General features: G+C 39.8%; 2 protein-coding genes across 2 annotated transcripts in view; one reads left to right on the forward strand and one right to left on the reverse strand.

The window, feature by feature from the left end:
- Positions 1 to 21,407, reverse strand: part of LOC120566838 (E3 ubiquitin-protein ligase TRIM39-like) — a 28,615-nt gene that overhangs the window by 37 nt on the left and 7,171 nt on the right. The window lies entirely within an intron of this gene.
- Positions 8,290 to 10,027, forward strand: LOC120566835 (nuclear factor 7, brain-like; the record flags this gene model as incomplete). The annotated part of the gene is made up of 1 exon (XM_039813493.1): positions 8,290 to 10,027. A coding segment is annotated over exon 1 (1,455 nt), but the record flags the coding sequence as incomplete, so codon positions are not given.

A 21,407-nucleotide genomic window follows, 5' to 3' on the forward strand; every position in this document is an offset into this window, starting at 1 on the left:
AGACTGGCACCACTGACTTTAGACTAGTACACCACTGTTGACTTTAGACTATAGCACCTACTGACTATGGGCTAAGGTACCACTGACTTTGGGCCAGCACCACTATTGACTATGAAAGACTAGCACCACTGACTATAAGATTCGCATTTTACTGCACGCGCGACTTTGAATTTTAGATAGCACCACTGACACATAGATTCTTAGTACCATGGAAGAACTGGGCCAGCTTTATTACTTAGGGCCACAAGCTCCCCTGCGGCCTATAGACTAAGCGACCACTGACTATAGACTAGCACCACTGACTATAGAATAGCACCACTTTGACTATAGACTAGCACCACTGACTATAGAGCTAGCACCGCTGACTTTAGACCTAACACTTTACTGACTACAGACAGGATTACCACTGACTACTATGAAGACTATATTTTACCACTGACTTTAGAGCTAATTAAACACTGACTTTTAGACTAAGCACCTTATTGACTATGAATACCTTGTACCACGATTTATAAAGACTAAGAAACACCACTCACTATTCGCAGACCAGCACCACTGACTATAGACTAGCACCACTGACTTTAGACTAGCACCACTGACTATAGACTAGCACCACTGACTATAGACTAGTACCACTGACTTTAGACTAGTACCACTGACTATAGACTAGCACCACTGACTATAGACTAGCACCACTGACTATAGACTTGTACCACTGACTTTAGACTAGTACCACTGACTATAGACTAGCACCACTGACTATAGACTAGCACCACTGACTTTAGACTAGCACCACTGACTATAGACTAGCACCACTGACTATAGACTAGCACCACTGACTTTAGACTAGCACCACTGACTTTAGACTAGCACCACTGACTATAGACTAGTACCACTGACTTTAGACTAGTACCACTGACTATAGACTAGCACCACTGACTATAGACTAGCACCACTGACTATAGACTAGTACCACTGACTTTAGACTAGTACCACTGACTATAGACTAGCACCACTGACTATAGACTAGCACCACTGACTTTAGACTAGCACCACTGACTATAGTCGCTTTGCTTTTTTTACTAGCACCACTGACTATAGACTAGCACCACTGACTTTAGACTAGCACCACTGACTTTAGACTAGCACCACTGACTATAGACCAGCACCACTGACTATAGACTAGCACCACTGACTTTAGACTAGCACCACTGACTATAGACTAGCACCACTGACTATAGACTAGCACCACTGACTATAGACTAGCACCACTGACTTTAGACTAGCACCACTGACTATAGACTAGCACCACTGACTATAGACTAGTACCACTGACTTTAGACTAGTACCACTGACTATAGACTAGCACCACTGACTATAGACTAGCACCACTGACTTTAGACTAGCACCACTGACTTTAGACTAGCACCACGCGACTTTAGACTAGCACCACTTGACTTTAGACCAGGTTTTACCTGGTCAGTGGTGGAAATTGTTTTCTGAAACTGCAGAATAGCACCAGGTAACGTTTAGCCTGAACACACCTCCTCTTTTCGCTGAACCCACCCCCAGGAGCCGAATACATTCCCTAATTCTACCGACGATGCGTCTGTGGAGGGAAAAGTCCCCCCTGTGCGTCCGGGGCAAAATAGGAATGATACATGCGTCGGTGTACAGAGGCAATGTACTGAGTGCAAGATAGGGCCCTGGAGACTCAAAGTGAAAGTAACTGAGGACACTTTCTGCAGCCGGGGGCACACGGGGAGACGTTTGGCTTCTGGGCTTTCTGCCAGAACCTCTTAGGTTTAGACAACAACACGACTTAGTTTAGTTTAGGAAGAACAGATAGAGGTTTAGGTTCAAATGTAATTACATGTTATGTATAGTATTAAATGATAACAAGAGTCAGAGGCTGAAACCTCGAGTGGTGAGATACAACTTCCTTTAGACAGAAACCTCAGACACACCCGGGCTTATCTGTCGCTGCTGGTTGGGACACAGATGCAGACATACAGATATAGAAATATGATTCATTATGATTCTAGCAGTTGGAACCATGAACAGTGGCAGTTATAGTAGTCTAACCCTAACCCTATGGTTAACTGGTCCTCACATCTCTGTAGGGTAGATCCAGACAGCTAGCTAGACTATCATCGTCTGTCTGTCTATCTGTCGTCCGTCTAACAGCTGCTAGACTATCTGTCTGTCTGTCGTCTGTCTGTCTGTCTAACAGTTAGCTGTAGACTATCTGTCTGTCTGTCTGTTTGTCTAACAGCTAGCTAGACTATCTGTCTGTCTGTCTGTTCGTCTGTCTAACAGCCAGCTAGACTATCTGTCTGTCTGTCTGTCTGTCTGTCTAACAGCTAGCTAGACTATCTGTCTGTCTGTCTGCTCTGTCTAACAGCTAGCTAGACTAATTCGTCTGTCTGTCTGTCTGTCTGTCTAACAGCTAGCTAGACTATCTGTCTGTCCGTCTGTCTAACAGCTAGCTAGACCATCTGTCTGTCTGTCTGTCTGTCTAACAGCTAGCTAGACTATCTGTCTGTCTGTCTGTTCAACAGCTAGCTAGACTATCTGTCTGTCTGTCTGTCTGTCTAACAGCTAGCTAGACTATCTGTCTGTCTGTCTGTCTGTCTGTCTAACAGCTAGCTAGACTATCTGTCTGACTGTCTGTCTGTCTGTCTGTCTGTCTGTCTGTCTGTCTGTCTAACAGCTAGCTAGACTATCTGTCTGTCTGTCTGTCTAACAGCTAGCTAGACTATCTGTCTGTCTGTCTGTCTGTCTGTCTAACAGCTAGCTAGACTATCTGTCTGTCTGTCTGTCTGTCTAACAGCTAGCTGTAGACTATCTGTCCAATCTGAGTTTTCACGCATCAAAACTACTTTTCAACGTCCACATTAGGCTGTGATGATAACCGCATCACCGCAATACCGGTGTGACGCGATCACCGTGTGATGACATCACTACCCGGGTGATGACATCACCGGGATGACATCACTACCGCCTATCACCGCATTTTTTTAATTTGTTTTTAACTTTTTGCGGCAAGGTTACAGGAGAACACATGTCCTGTGATATTAAATATTATGAAAGCAACAATCATTGTTTAGTTATCCTCATCGACAGTGTAGGAGCCACATAGTGTATGTTGTTTATGGTCTCGCTTTATATTATTTATTGATTATTGTGTTGTGCACTTGTATTGTAGGTGCTGGCGTTTTCATCCGGTTTGAGCGGAAGTTATAACATATTTGTTTGCTTCACCTGATCACCTGTTGAGCCTGGGAGCCAACACTTTGTGTTGACCAATGTTGCGCTGTAAGCGGTCCAACATAGTGCTGCTGCGTAGGGGACTAAACACTGAGATGCAAGACTGTGACGCCTAAGTGATTAGACAAGGGATTTATTCCACCACACTAACACGCAAATTTCGACTCACAAAGTAACTTTACATTTGGTAACTGCAGTGCTAGTTGTATTTTACGTTGGAGGAATAAATCATTGCAATATAATCGCGAGCTGCCACCGCGTGTTTAGTATCTCTCGGTGTACTTTGTTGTATTCTCTCCTATTTGAAGAGGTTATGGAGAGAAATAAAACTTGTATTATTGATTTTTATTTGATTATATTATTATTATTATTACTACTACTACAGGTAACGTTAATATAATACACAGTTGGGAAGGCAAAGACGTTTCTCTGTTCCCAGCAGAGGTGGACATTACCGCTGCAGTGTTTACCATTGCTCTTTAGCCTAGCAGCTAGCGGAGTTTCCTTCTGTTCATAGATTAGTCCTGACTAAACCGCACGGTTAAATGTCAGCCTGCACGTTTTGTAGCCTGAACAGAGCAGCTCATGTTGGTAGTGAGAGCAACAAGTTAGCGGAGTGCCGAGTCGCCCTCTCTGCTCTCTGTCTGCTCAGCTGCTAGACCGCTGTGCTGCAGAGTGTCTGCACTCGCCATTGTCGGCTAACAATTCCTTTATTTTTAACTTTATGGACGATCGAGCTTTCTGAACTGTCTGTGGAATAGATCAACGGAGAGGAGAAAAGGCAACGCGGCCTTAAATGACAGCAAGACACAGTAAAGACTCTGACATTGAGCTGAAATGGAAACACTGCAATCTTTTGATACAGTCTATGACTGCAACATATGTTGTATGGTTTAAGCCGATTTCGGGGTAACGCTATTCCCTCTACTGGCAGTATTGACAACAGATAAAGCCACCGTGTCTTGAGAAGCTTGTCGTTTTATTGTTCACGTTTAACTCACTTTACATCATCTTTGTTATCTCTTTTTCCTCTCACTTTTCTCCTCACAGCTGCACTCGTACACTACTCTCCTCGCTACGGCTCTCCTTAAGCGCTAACCACACGCGAGCACTGACATCACTTCCCTTAAGGCCCCTGCTGTTCTCGCTCTTAACTTACGCTTACTCTTAGGGTTGGGGTTAACCGACATACCGCGGTGATATCAGCTGCTTCCTCACCGCTGTAAGAAGAAAAGGTAGCACTTTATAATAACTATCCATAATTCATCATTTATTAAGCATTAGTTAACTATTAGTTAATAGTTTGTTCATTATTACTTATTAATTGTTCATACATACTTCATCATGAGTAAAGTATTTGTTCACACAGTTATAAATGGTTTGTTCATAGTAAACAAGCCTATTAGTTAATGGTTTGTTCATCATTATTAATTAATTGTTCTTACATAACTCATCATCAGTAAAGCATTTGTTCACATAATTATAAATGGTTCATAGTAAATAAGCCTATCTTGAAAAATATGTTTGTAAGTACATGATTTATACTTAGCAATTAATGAAAAAACCATTTGTAAATGAAATAATTTTCCCTTTATAAACCAGTTACTAACTATTGCTAAATGCTTTGTTCATCATTTGTAAAGCACTGCTCCTATGTTAATTCTCATGAATTAAGCATTTGTATACACACTCATAAATGGTTTGTTCATAGTAAATAAGGCTCTCGAAAATTATGTTTATAAATAGAATTTTGACACTTTCTAAATATTGCAAAAACCATTAGTAAATTAAGTAATTTTCCCTTTATAAACTATCTACAAAATAGTAGTAATTTATTTGTTTATCATTTGTAAAGCATAGTTCCTACATTCATTCTAATCAGTAAAGCATTTGTAAATGCAGTTAGTAAATGGTTGGTCCATAGTAAGTAAGCCCATGTAAAATGTTTATCAGTATATTTTTTACTTACCAATAATGTAATCCATGATTAACTCATGAGTTACTACTGGTTAGTTAAGTATACTGTGTGAGCCCATCTAAAGTGAGTACTTGCTATGCTTTACAAAGCATTTATAAATGAGTTGCAAAGGATAGCAGATACAACAGAAACACAAGTAAAAAAAAGTATTTGTAACCCTTATTACGATGTAGTAAGAATGTACATTTATAAAATAGCTCGTAGTATTGTTATGTAGTTGATATCAGTGGGAATTTGGACCAGAACCAGAAGAAAACTAGATTGTTAAGAGCCAGAGAATTTAACATCAATAAAGAGACTAGGAAACCAGGATAAAGTTTGAGAAGTGTATTAATATACACAGAAACATGGCATACACATATACAGATAAAACACAGGTATGAAAAATAACAACTAAAATAATAAAGTGAGCTCATAAAAGAAACCCTTTTCAGTTCTATGAGCTCAATTGTTCTTTGATGACAAGAGTTCAGAGATGTTCAACGTTGGGGCCCATATGAGTTTGGTTTCTGTTTGTCCTACCACCATGAAGAAGGAATCCAGGGCAATCAGTATAAGTTCTGAGTCTTGATCCTGTAGCTGCCACCCAGCCAACTGAACTGGGAATCTCTAACCCCTGGAAGACTCTGGGATCTGAAGAATCAATGTGATCCAATATCCCTCTCTGGACCGGACCTCCCGTGCGTAGTGCTTCTCAAATCTCCACCTCCTCCACCTGTAGATAAGGCCAAATCAGTTCTCTTAATTACTATCCAGAAATAAAATCAATTGCTTAGGCTACAATGAAAATAAAATGAGGTGATATTTCAGTTAACCCATATTGAAATATCTAAATCTCTTCAGTTGTACAACCGTTCTCAAATTTCTTCTCTTAAGTATCAAAAGTATATAAATCCCTTTCAGGTATCAAAAGTACATTTATATTAATAGGTAACCTTTATACAAAAAATACATTTCTAATTCAAGTTTTAAGGAACCTACCTTAGTAACATTAACACTATTCTTAATATAATTGCATAAATTGCATGTAAACATCTCTCAAATTGTATTATTTTCCCATAACTTAAGCTACAGTGTTGTAATTTAGAGAAATTAAGACATGCGTGCTTATTTATCCCTCCCTGCACAGGTAACAGTAGAAAGAATGCTCTAAAAATTAGCCTCTTTAAGTTACTTCACCATAAACTCCAGTTAAACAATTAAACACACAACTTGTACTAACATTCATTCAACAAATACCCGCAGCTAGCAATAGTGTTGAAAAGCAACATTACTTTCCATAACCAATAGATAGAATCATTAGCCTTTTCACAGGAAATACACAGTACTCCGCTAGCCTTTTGTGGCTAATTACCCTATTAGCATATGAATACAGCACCTATCTGATACCTGAAAGGGATTTATATACTTTTGATACTTAAGAGAAGACATTTCAGAACGGTTGTACAACTGAATAGATTTAGATATTTCAATATGGGTTAACTGAAATATCACCTCATTTTATTTCTGAATAGTAACTGAGAGAACTGATTTGGCCTTATCTACAGGTGGAGGAGGTGGAGATTTGAGAAGCGCTACGCACGGGAGGTCCGGTCCAGAGAGGGATATTGGATCACATTGATTCTTCAGATCCCAGAGTCTTCCAGGGGTTAGAGATTCCCAGTTCAGTGGGCTGGGTGGCAGCTACAGGATCAAGACTCAGAACTTATATGGATTGCCCTGGATTCCTTCTTCATGGTGGGAGGACCAACAGAAACCAAACTCATATGGGCCCCAACGTTGAACATCTCTGAACTCTTGTCATCAAAGAACAATTGAGCTCATAGAACTGAAAAGGGTTTCTTTCATGAGCGCACTTTATTATTTTAGTTGTTATTTTTCATACCTGTGTTTTATCTGTATATGTGTATGCCATGTTTCTGTGTATATTAATACACTTCTCAAACTTTATCTTGGTTTCCTAGTCTCTTTATTGATGTTAAATTCTCTGGCTCTTAACAATCTAGTTTTCTTCTGGTTCTGGTCCAAATTCACACTGATATCAACTACATAACACTACTACGAGCTATTTTATAAATGTACATTCTTACTACATCGTAATAAGGGTTACAAATACTTTTTTGACTTGTGTTTCTGTTGTATCTGCTGGCCTTTGCAACTCATTTATAAATGCTTTGTAAAGCATAGAAAGTCCTCACTTTAGATGGGCTCACATCATGTAGTCAACTAACCAGTAGTAACTCATGAGTTAATCATGGATTACATTATTGGTAAGTAAAAAATATACTGATAAACATTTTACATGGGCTTACTTACTATGGACCAACCATTTACTAACTGCATTTACAAATGCTTTACTGATTAGAAAGAATGTAGGAACTATGCTTTAGAAATGATAAACAAATAAATTACAACTAGTTTGTAGATAGTTTATAAAGGGAAAATTATTTCATTTACAAATGGTTGTTTCATTATTTGTTAAGTATAAATCATGTACTTACAAACATATTTTTCAAGATAGGCTTATTTACTATGAACCATTTATAACTATGTGAACAAATGCTTTACTGATGATGAGTTATGTAAGAACAATTAATTAATAATGATGAACAAACCATTAACTAATAGGCTTGTTTACTATGAACAAACCATTTATAACTGTGTGAACAAATACTTTACTCATGGTGAACTATGTATGAACAATTAATAAGTAATAATGAACAAACCATTAACTAATAGTTAACTAATGCTTAATAAATTATGAATTATGGATAGTTATTATAAAGTGCTACCGAAAAAAACTATACCGTCACAGCCCTAGTCCACATGTTCCACCAAAACCAGTTCCTTCCTGAGACTATTTAGCAGAGGCACCGTGGCTCCGTCCGGAGCTTAGCCCCGCCCACGATGATTCTGATTGGTTTACAGAAATGCCAATAAACCAGAGCACGTTGTCCTCCCATCCAGGAATGCTGCGTGGACTGGTCAGACCTTCCTCCACAGCTCTGTGGAGGAAGGTCTGGCAAAGCAACACTACAGTTATAGTCACAATAAAGATGGTGGAACTATGACTAGAAATAATAGTTGGAGCAGTTCAGGGTGTAGCGAGGCATTGCGGGGCGTAGTAGGGCACGCAGGGCGCCGAGCAAGACCACTGCAATAATAAATAGTATAGTCTATACATAAATACATCCATACCTAAATAAACAGACAGACAGCGCTGAAGACAAACTTCTCCTGTGTGCAAGGGAGGGAAACACAACTGACTTCCTGTTTTAACATGTTTTGCCCTTTCTGCTGTTTTCAGCTGCACTCAGAGACAAAATGGCTTCCATGTCAGAGGAGGATCTCTGCTGTTCGGTCTGTCATGAAGTCTTTAGAGATCCTGTTGTTCTGTCATGTAGCCACAGCTTCTGTAGAGACTGTCTGAAGAGCTGGTGGACAGAGAAACCAACACAGGAGTGTCCAGTTTGTAAGAGAAGATCTTCAAAGCCAGAACCACCTGTTAGTCTGGTATTAAAGAAGCTGTGTGAGTCCTTCTTACAGCAGAGAGATCAGAGAGCTTCAGAGGCTCTCTGCAGTCTGCACTCTGAGAAACTCAAACTCTTCTGTCTGGACCATCAGCAGCCAGTGTGTCACATCTGCAGAGATTCAGAAAAACACTCCAACCACAGATTCAGACCCATCGATGAAGCTGCACGACAACACAAGAAGAAACTCCAGGAAACTCTGGAGCCCTTAAAGGAGAAGATAAAGGTTTTTGAACAAGTTAAAGTGAAGTTTGATCAAACAGCAAAACACCTGAAGGTCCAGGCCCGACGCACAGAGACCCAGATTAAGGATCAGTTTAAGAAGCTTCACCAGTTTCTAGAAGAGGAAGAGGAGGCCAGGATGGCTGCACTGAGGGAGGAAGAGGAGCAGAAGAGTCAGAGGATGAAGGAGAAGATGGAGGCTCTGAGCAGAGAGATAGCAGCTCTTTCTGACACAGTCAGAGCCACAGAGGAGCAGCTGAGAGCTGAAGACGTCTCATTCCTGATCAACTACAAGGCTGCAGTGGAAAGAGTCCAGCAGAGCCCCCTGCTGGAGGATCCACAGCTGCTCTCAGGAGCTCTGATAGACGAGGCCAAACACCTGGGCAACCTGAGCTTCAACATCTGGAACAAGATGAAGGACCTGGTCTCCTACACTCCTCTGGTTCTGGACCCAAACACTGCTGGTCCATATCTCATCCTGTCTGAAGATCTGACCAGTGTGAGAGGAGGAGAGAAACAGCAGCTTCCTGATAATCCAGAGAGGATTGATTCTCTCTGCTCTGTCCTGGGCTCTGAGGGCTTTAACTCAGGGACTCACAGCTGGGATGTCGAGGTTGGAGACAGTACAGGCTGGTCACTGGGTGTGTTAGCAGAGTCTGCCCAGAGGAAGGGAGTCATACGATCTGGATTATGGAACATATGGTTCTTGTCAGGTAAATACAGAGCATCCTCTCCATCAGCAACAGAGACTGATCTCCCGTTTGATAAGAAGCTCCAGAGGATCAGAGTGACTCTGGACTGGAACAGAGGAAATCTGTCGTTCTCTGATCCTGATACTAACACACACATACACACCTTCACACACACTTTCACTGAGAAGATGTTTCCATTCATTTACACTACAGATAAAGTCCCACTGAAGATATCACCACTGAAGGTCTGTGTGACAAATAAGCAGGGCTCGACATTAAGGCTTGTCCGCTTGTCCGGGACAAGTGGATTTTTTCGTAGGGCAAGTGGAAGAGAAATTTACTTGTCCCACTGGACAAGTTAAAACTCAAACAAACTAAAATGCCATGTTAGTTCACGTCATGTGCCACTCATTACGTCTATGTTATTGATTTGAAACGATAATTTCTTTCCCCCGCAATCCTGGTCAGCGGACCGCTAACGTTACACCCAGCCCCATGTTCAGCTCGTTCTCTGGAAGCAATGCAGCATGAAAGCACGGTGAACCTGCCGGTGTTAGTTAGCTAACGTTAGCTTGCTAACTCCGCCTTAACGTTACCTCCTCGCCACATCGTTGACAGAAAAGGAGAGACCCGGTGCCTTAACCACCGTTATCTACCGGATCGAATTGCAACGCGGTGCCACTGAAATGCCTGCGCTTCTCTTTGATGCTCCGAAAACGGACGTTAGGGGCAACCTAAACATCGCCGCATGTTACGCTAGTTAACACTACACTCAACAGCAAGTAACGTTAGCCTAGCGTTAGCTAGCAGCTGGACTAAACAGTTAAAATGCTGACAGCTAAACGGTGTAAAAGTGTGTCTGTATTTCACTGGAGAGGAACATATGACAGTGTGCAGCTGCTGTTGTCGGAAAAACACAGATGTTGCGTTCACTTGAAATTCGCCGCACCAGCGTCGTGCTGCATTCAAAGTTGTTGTAAAATACCCTTTTCCTATCCAGTGGTTGTTTTTGTCGTTTAACAGGAACTTACTGGTGAAATAAGTTATTGTTGTTACATTTTTTATAAATCATTTAATTTTGCCTTAGCAATAAACAAGCCGTAGTCACCATCTGGTCAAAATAATTCAATTCAATTCAATTCAATTAAATTTTATTTATAGTATCAAATCATAACATAAGTTATCTCGAGACACTTTACAGATACTCAAAATATTGACTTAGTATCTCAATATATTGGCTTAGTATCTCAATATATTAATTTATCTCAAAATATTGACTTAGTATCTCAATATTGACTTAATATCTCACTATATTGTTCAGTATCTCAATATATTGATTTATCTCAAAATATTGACTTAGTATCTCAATATATTGACTTAGTAACTCTGAATATTGACAAAGAATCTCAAACCAATAAGAACATTTAAAATATTGACTTACAATCTCAATATATTGACTCAATATCTCAAAGTATCGACTTAGTATCTCAATATATTGACTAAGTAACTTAGAATATTGACTAGGAATCTGAAAGTAATGACAAACTTTAAAATATTGACTTAGAATCTCAATATATTAACTTCTGCACACCGGCGTGCAACATATTACTTTATATTATGAGTCTGGAGATCCTTTTTTCTTGTTGAAGGGGAAATCTATTGTTGGGGCACGTTTGTTTCTACAGTTTCAACAGAATTGTATTAATGTGGATAGTGTTTGGATGCTTTCAACGGTTTGTTCAAATTCTACATTAGCAAAACATTTTTATAAAATGATGAATCTTTACCCGGACAAGTGACTTTTATGCATGCAAGTGAAACGTAAATGTACTTGTCCGAAGGACAAGTGCCTCAAAAAGTTAATGTCAAGCCCTGAATCAGGCTGAGCAATTTTATCGATTCTGCGATATAAATCGATATTTTTTCCCCCAAGAGTAGTATCGATTTTTATGCCGCGAGTATCGATACATAAGTCCCATACAAATCCCCCGTGTTTACCCCTGTTCACGTTGCAGGAAGAGCGATTTGGTCAGCCAGCCGCTAGTGTCGCTGTAGAGCAGCCAACGTCAACTGGCCCACCACCAAAGCTTTTAGTCTGGCCCGCAGAATAATCATGAATTCACTAAATGTAAAGAGGAAAAAATGCGTTCTGTTATTTATCATTTCAAGCATTTAGAGCAAAAACCCAGCCCCTGTATTTACATCTCTATTCACATGCGGGATTCTGTACACACATATTAGGACCCAAAAAAAACACCCGACTGGGAACGATACAGAGTTACCAACGGCCGCTGGGGCAGATGAACTCACGCTGGTCTCTTTTCTGTAAATAGGCTAATTAAACCTTTGTGAGTAGAAAGTCAATACTTATCAATGTACTCACCTGTAGACCGGCATCAACATGTAGAAAGCCATATTTCAATCTGCTCAGTCCACCGCGCTGTTTTACGCAAACACAGCTCTACTCTGCAAACAGCGAATTTTTACAAACAAGCTAAGACAAAAGCTGTCTGTTTGTAGTCTAACTGTGTATCTTAGGTTGTCGGGAATCTGGACATTTTGACAAATTCTTGTAAACCTCACTGCTGGCTGAACAAACCAAACTCTCCGCTAGAGCGGACAATCTGGAGCTACTTAATATGCACGTGAATGACGCGATCGTTATGTTCGAGTGATGATGATGATGCCGGTTGTATTATTTTGCAACATCGTTTCATTGCAAATGAGGCATACATGACGAGTGCATAGCCTGCTTATCAGCCATTCATCATTAAAGCTGGGCTTTTGGCTTTTCCACGTCAACTTTTCGCTTCAGCCTCTTTGACAGTGACATGTTTACCTGACAACAGCCTTTCTTTCTGCAAGCATTTTCCACCAATCAGGATGCTGCATATTACAATAATGTTTCCATAATCGCAGACTTTAACCATCACTCCTCAGTGAACTGCCTCCTAGTCTGAGACGCGCGTTATCATTATGGAGTTTCATTTGTTTTTAGGAGTTTGCTCACACTAATACATGTTAAAAAAAATAGTAGCATTAATTCAGTAAGAAAGTGAAAATTTCGAACAAGAATAGGCATATTAGGTATAAATTCATTTTATTTTATTTATTTGAAAGTCCGGCTGCCAGAGTGCTTAGAAAAATTCTGAAAAAAATGTAGTTGATGATCCCTGCTGTAGACTCTCTGTCCAGTCAGAGACATATATTGTGTAATTGATGTTTTCAGTTCAATTAATTAAATCCAAGTAAATGGAACACTCACAAGATGTCACCAAAATCACTCGGTCCCCTTTAAATCTTTCAGAAAATGATGTAAGTGTATCGAAATATATCGAATCGTATCGAATCGTATCGTTGGCTGAATATCGTGATATATATCGTATCATGAGCTGAATATCGTGTATCGTATCGTGAGATTAGTGCATTGCTACAGCCCTAGTGACAAAACAACAGGTCTGATAGAGTCTGTGGTTTTAGGGTGGTGATAATAATAGTAAACAACTATTCACTTCTTAAACACAACACACACAAACACACACATATATACAGACACACAGACACACACACACAGGCACGCCACACACACACATACAAACACAACACACACATAGACACACACATAGACACACACACACACATAGACACACACACACACACACACACACACACACACACACACACACACACACACACACAACATAGACACACACACAAACACAGACACACACATAGACACACACACACACACACACATAGACACACACATAGACACACACACACAACACACAGACACACACATAGACACACATAGACACACACATAGACACAACACACAACACAACACACACACACACATAGACACACACACACACACATAGACACACACATAGACACACACACACACACACATAGACACACACACACACACACACACACACACACACAGACACACACATAGACACACACACAGACACACACATAGACACACACACACAGGCACACACACACCCACTGAGCTCTCTTAAAGGAGCCGCAGCACCATTTTACAACAAATGCCTTATCATGCTGATGTGACCTGAACCCGACCAGAACCAGAACATCATTTCTAAATATCTGTCTGAACCCAGACAGGCCGGGTCAGGTACCAGCACCCTATTTCCCACAGATAGGTATTATTTGGGCACCACCCAGGTAGATAAAATCCAAATTACATTTTCTTCTTCCAATCAGCGATGGATGTTTTCCTCCAGCCCCTCCCCCCTCGTGAAGTCTGGCGGTGGATAAACTGAACTAATAAACCCTAAAAACTCCCCAAACATCATTAATTTACTATCTCCACTGTTCATCACACCCCCAACCGGCTCGTCAGACACCGCCTACCAAGAGTCTGGGTCTGTCCCAGGTTTCTTCCCAAGAGGGAGTTTTTCCTCGCCACTGTCGCACTGCTTGCTCTTGAGGGAATTACTGGAATTGTTGGAATTGTTGGGGCTTTGTAAATTATAGAGTGTGGTCTAGACCTACTCTATCTGTAAAGTGTCTCGAGATAACTTATGTTATGATTTGATACTATAAATAAAATTGAATTGAATTAAATTAAAAAAAAATACTGTATCTGAAGTCTCTTTTATATAGACCTTAGTGGTCCCCTAATACTGTATCTGAAGTCTCTTTATATAGACCTTAGTGGTCCCCTAATACTGTATCTGAAGTCTCTTTATATAGACCTTAGTGGTCCCCTAATACTGTATCTGAAGTCTCTTTATATAGACCTTAGTGGTCCCCTAATACTGTATCTGAAGTCTCTTTTTATAGACCTTAGTGGTCCCCTCATACTGTATCTGAAGTCTCTTTATATAGACCTTAGTGGTCCCCTAATACTGTATCTGAAGTCTCTTTATATAGACCTTAGTGGTCCCCTAATACTGTATCTGAAGTCTCTTTTATATAGACCTTAGTGGTCCCCTAATACTGTATCTGAAGTCTCTTTATATAGACCTTAGTGGTCCCCTAATACTGTATCTGAAGTCTCTTTATATAGACCTTAGTGGTCCCCTAATACTGTATCTGAAGTCTCTTTTATATAGACCTTAGTGGTCTCCTAATACTGTATCTGGAGTCTCTTTTATATAGACCTTAGTGGTCCCCTAATACTGTATCTGAAGTCTCTTTTATATAGACCTTAGTGGTCCCCTAATACTGTATCTGAAGTCTCTTTTATATAGACCTTAGTGGTCCCCTAATACTGTATCTGAAGTCTCTTTATATAGACCTTAGTGGTCCCCTCATACTGTATCTGAAGTCTCTTTATATAGACCTTAGTGGTCCCCTAATACTGTATCTGAAGTCTCTTTATATAGACCTTAGTGGTCCCCTAATACTGTATCTGAAGTCTCTTTTATATAGACCTTAGTGGTCCCCTAATACTGTATCTGAAGTCTCTTTATATAGACCTTAGTGGTCCCCTAATACTGTATCTGAAGTCTCTTTATATAGACCTTAGTGGTCCCCTAATACTGTATCTGAAGTCTCTTTTATATAGACCTTAGTGGTCTCCTAATACTGTATCTGGAGTCTCTTTTATATAGACCTTAGTGGTCCCCTAATACTGTATCTGAAGTCTCTTTTATATAGACCTTAGTGGTCCCCTAATACTGTATCTGAAGTCTCTTTTATATAGACCTTAGTGGTCCCCTAATACTGTATCTGAAGTCTCTTTTATATAGACCTTAGTGGTCCCCTAATACTGTATCTGAAGTCTCTTTTATATAGACCTTAGTGGTCCCCTAATACTGTATCTGAAGTCTCTTTTATATAGACCTTAGTGGTCCCCTAATACTGTATCTGAAGTCTCTTTTATATAGACCTTAGTGGTCCCCTAATACTGTATCTGAAGTCTCTTTTATATAGACCTTAGTGGTCCCCTAATACTGTATCTGAAGTCTCTTTTATATAGACCTTAGTGGTCCCTAATACTGTATCTGAAGTCTCTTTTATATTGAATTGAATTGATAAACTTTATTAATCCCGATAGGGAAACTGGTTTGCCACCAACCATACAGCAATCGAACACAATACACAACTAACAGACAAATAAATAAATAAATAATTCTGCATTAGGAGACTAATAGACCCTGATAAAGAGACCATATTTTGAGAAAAATTCAATTTCACAATACATGAATGTAAAAAAAACAAACACTATAGAAGACAAGAATAATATCCAACAGTTTACAGTGTTGGTTAAAATATCTAACCGCTGCGGGAACAACAGACCTTCTCATGCGCTCACTAGAGCACCGAGGCATTACCAATCGCTCACTGAAAGAGCTTCTGAGTCCTTTGAACAGAGTGTGTAGTGGATGGCCTTCAAAAAGCAGGACCATTTTTAGTTTTGAACTAATCCTCTTCTCTACAGTAACCTCCAGAACATCTGGGTTAAGACCAATAACTGAACCAGCTCTCTTGATTAACTTGTTTATCCTATTTTTGTCCTCAACAGATATACTGCCCCCCCAGCACAGTACAGCATAAAAAAGAACACTAGCTAAAATCCCTTGATAAAAAACATTTAAGAGCTTTGTGCTGATGTTGAATGATCTAAGTTTTCTCAAAAAGAACAATCTCGATGAGCCTTCTTCATTAGGACATTCGTATTCTCCTTCCAGTTTAATTTTTCATCCAGATGTACACCTAAACATTTATATGACTGCACAATTTCAATCAACTGGCCATTAATTGTAACTGGAAGGACCTTCTCTTTTTTCTTCCTAAAATCAATAACAAGTTCTTTGGTCTTTCCTACGTTCAGTTTCATAAAGTTAGACTCACACCAGGTGTAAAAAGACTGCACCTCTCTTCTGTAGGCAAGATCATCACCCTGGTTAAGTAGACCCACTAAAGCAGTGTCATCCGAGAATGTTTGTACCCAACAAGATGGCTGACTATGCCTGTAGTCAGCAGTATAAAGTGAAAATAAAAAGGGGGATAAAACCGTGCCCTGAGGTGCTCCAGTATTAGTTAGAGTGGTATCAGAATGTTTGTTACCAATCCTAACAAACTGTGGTCGTGCTAAAAGGTCATCTAAAATCCAGGCAATAGTTGTATTATGCAATTTAAAATCGATTAATTTACTAGCTAAAATATGTGGCTGTATAGTATTAAAGGCACTCGAAAAGTCAAAGAACATGATCCTAACGGAACTGGCAGTAGTTTCAAGATGACTGTAAATATAGTGAACCATATATAATAGTGCATCATCTACCCCCACACCCTTCCTATATGCAAACTGCAAAGGATCCTGAAAGGCAGACACCTGCCTAGTCAGATGATCTAGTACAACCCTCTGGAAACACTTCATAATGTGCGAGGTCAGAGCTATAGGCCTCAGATTTGAAAGACTGTTAGACACCTTAGCTTTTTTGGGAATAGGGACCAGACAGGAGGTTTTCCACATAACCGGGATTTTAGCAGAAGACAGAGACAAAGAAAACAGTGAGTGGAGAACGGAGCACAGCTGGTCAGCACACACTTTAGGGTTAGGTGCGGGTGAACCCCATCAGGGCCTGCTGCCTTATTTGGTTTAATACGCCTTAACTGCTGACACACCTCTTCAGTGTTTAGAATAATAGCTGGGCTACAGTCCTCAGAGCTGCTCTGCATACGATTAAAAAGAACATTCTCATGAAGTGAAGAGAAGTCGGATTCATCAAACCTTGCGAAAAAAGTATTGGCATCGTTAGCCTGTACGCCCAAATTACATAAACTGGGTTTACTGGACCCATATCCAGTAATAGACTTCATACCATTCCATAGTCCTCTTGTGTTACTACAGGACATGTTTCCTTCAACCTTTTCCTTATACTTTAATTTACCCTGTCTGATAATTACTTTCAATTCAATTTTTAATTGTATCTTTGTCACCACTATAAAAAGCAGCTTTCTTCTTATTTATTGCAATCTTAACTTCTCTGGTTACCCATGGTTTGTTATTGGGAAAGATTTTGATTGATTTACAAGGAATTATAGGCTCAACACAATAATTAATATAACAAGTCACTTTGTCAGAAATACTATCCGGATCATTATCACCATCAAAGAACACAGTCCAGTCTGTGCATTCAAAGCACCCCCTTAGTGTTTCACAGGCATCCTCTGACCAGATGCGCACAGTCTTTGAGGTTATCGGCTGTTTCCGTATCACCGGAGTATATTTAGACATCAAGGTTATCAGGTTATGGTCCGATTTACCCAGCGGAGGAAGCACATTAGAAACATAGCCATCCTTAACGTTCGTATAAAACAAGTCAATAGTTTTGTCACCCCTCGTAGGACACGTCACCATCTGTTTAAGAGACGGCAGAGTGGAGGAGAGAGAGCAGTGATTAAAATCCCTGTTTATGATAACCAGCGCGTCTGGAGAGGAGCGCTGTAAATCATGCGTGATTCTCGAAATAGTCTCAGTGGCACATTTCCCATTACCCGATGGGGAAATGTACACTACCATGACGATGACATGGGAAAACTCCCTGGGTAGGTAGTAAGGTCGACAACTTACTGCAATGAGCTCAATGTTCGGGTCGCAAACTCTCTCTTTTACCGTAAGAAGTTTGGTGTGACACCACCGGTCGTTCACGTACAAACAAACACCTCCACCTTGCTTCTTCCCGTGTTTGCTTGATCTCTGTCCGCCCTATGAAGAACAAAACCATCCATCTCCACGTGAGAGTCAGGTATCCTGTCGGACAGCCTGTATAGACCCTAGTGGTCCCCTAGTGGCATTTATACAGCCAATCACAGCGCTCACAGCTACATCTGGCATTTATACAGCCAGTTATATTTTATATTATTATATGTTTCTGACTTTAATCTTCCCGTCAGTGACCCAGTGGTGCAGCGAATTTAGAGAAATGCGCTGAGTGTTGATGTGTTATACATGTTTATACAGTATATCTTATATTATTTATATGTATATATATATATATATATATATATATATATATATATATATCCATTCCATATATAGATGTATAGATATATAGATGTATAGATATATAGATATATAGATGTATAGATATATAGATGTATAGATATATAGATGTATAGATGTATAGATATATAGATATATAGATGTATAGATACAGTACAGGCCAAAAGTTTGGACACACCTTCTCATTCAATGTGTTTCCTTTTTATTTTTTATGACTATTTACATTGTAGATTCTCACTGAAGGCATCAAAACTATGAATGAACATATATGGAATTATGTACTTAACAAAAAAGTGTGAAATAACTGAAAACATGTCTTATATTTTAGATTCTTCAAAGTAGCCACCCTTTGCTTTTCTATTAATAAGGGAAAAACTTCCACTAATGAACCCTGACAAAGCACACCTGTGAAGGTAAAACCATTTCAGGTGACTACCTCATGAAGCTCATTGAGAGAACACCAAGGGTTTGCAGAGTTATCAAAAAAAGCAAAGGGTGGCTACTTTGAAGAAGCCACCCTTTGCTTTTTTTGATAACTCTGCAAACTTTGGCAGAGTTTTTTGGCCTGTACTGTATATAGATATAGAGATATAGATGTACAGATATATAGAGATCTAGATATATAGAGATATATAGAGATCTATATATATATAGATATATTGATATATATGTATAGATATATAGAGATATAGATGTATAGATGTATAGATATATAGAGATCTAGATATATAGAGATATATAGAGATCTATATATATATAGATATATAGAGATATAGATGTATAGATGTATAGATATATAGAAATCTAGATATATAGAGATATATAGAGATCTATATATATATAGATATATAGATATATATGTATAGATATATAGAGATATAGATGTATAGATGTATAGATATATAGAGATATAGATATATGTAGAGAAATGTGTTCTGCTGACTCTTAATGATCAACACTGCTTTTTTTCACATCTCTCACATTTATTGATATCAGAAGATAAAGACAGACAGGAAGGCCATTCTTCACAAGTCAAAAGATTTTAAATATACAAGATCCAGAAATGTTAAGATGCTGTAACTTATAAAGAATAGATCAGGTGATTTAGAAAGCTTTATATATATGATTATAATCACTGTCTTCTGAAGTTTAATGAGAGGATATATAGTAGTTTATGTTTCTGCACAGTATGACATTACAAGTGAAGAAAACCAAATATTCAGACATCTCTTACTCAACAAATCCCTTACTTTACATACATATATATATTTATTTTTTTAAGATCAACTTTTTATTCTATTTTAATTTCTTTAACATACAGAACAGCACCCCCTTCCCCTCTCCCCCGTGGTCTTGTTGAACCAGAACCAGAGACCCCCCCAGCCTCGTCTCTCTCCTCTAGCTCTTCTGATATCTCGTGTCTTTCTAAAACCTTTGGTTGTGATGTATTCAGCCGTCTCCTGTAATCAGGTTTACTACCCTGAGAATAATCTCTGGTGTTATAAACTATTGCATAACATGAAAATTAATAAATCGCAACACTGTCTCCTCCTAACTGGTTAAATCTTATAAGACTCAGGTCCCTATCTTTCTCCCAGCGCAGCCTAAAGCCAGACCCAAGTCTCTCTGCTGGTTTAAGACCGACCCAGTTGTCAGTTTCCTGTCCAGCGCCCACGTTGTTTAAATAACAAATGCACCTGCTCCCATCTGTGCTGTTCTTACAGGGAGGTGTGTTCAGGTGCATTCTGGGCGTGCTGGTCTTACAGGGAGGTGTCTTCAGGTGCATTCTGGGCGTGCTGGTCTTACAGGGAGGTGTGTTCAGGTGCATTCTGGGAGTATTGCTATCTTGAGGCGGTGGGAAGTGATCACACCATTGACCAACAAAAACCTGGTCTAAAGTAACGCAGTAACGCAGCATTTCATTGTTATTTTAACAGAGCATTAGTAAAATGCTCCTAGGCTCGTACACACCATGTGCACACTATGCTTGTTACACACACAGGGACGCGCACACACACACACACACACACACACACACACACGAGGTACGCACAGCAGCACACATACACACATAGGGACGCACACACAGGGACACACACACACACGCAGAAGATTACTAATAAAAATATTAGGGTGTAAAAAAGGGAATGGGAGATGATCTCTGATTGGTTGATCAAACGCGCCTGGCTTTTAACGGGAATGGGAGATGATCTCTGATTGGTTGATCAAACGCGCCTGGCTTTTAACAGGAATGGGAGATGATCTCTGATTGGTTGATCAAACGCGCCTGGCTTTTAAAGGGAATGGGAGATGATCTCTGATTGGTTGATCAAACGCGCCTGGCTTTTAAAGGGAATGGGAGATGATCTCTGATTGGTTGATCAAACGCTCCTGGCTTTTAACGGGAATGGGAGATGATCTCTGATTGGTTGATCAAACGCGCCTGGCTTTTAACGGGAATGGGAGCTGATCTCTGATTGGTTGATTACCAACCAGACTCTGATTAATGACGTTTGGGGAGTTTTTAGGGTTTATTAGTTCAGTTTATCCACCGCCAGACTTCACGAGGGGGAGGGGCTGGAGGAAAACATCCATCGCTGATTGGAAGAAGAAAATGTAATTTGGATTTTATCTACCTGGGCGGTGCCCAAATAATACCTATCTGTGGGAAATAGGGTGCTGGTACCTGACCCGGCCCGAGCCCGACGGGACCCGATGGTACCCGA

Source organism: Perca fluviatilis, chromosome 10, assembly GCF_010015445.1.
Source record: "Perca fluviatilis chromosome 10, GENO_Pfluv_1.0, whole genome shotgun sequence".
Classification (NCBI taxonomy): Eukaryota; Metazoa; Chordata; class Actinopteri; order Perciformes; family Percidae; genus Perca; species Perca fluviatilis.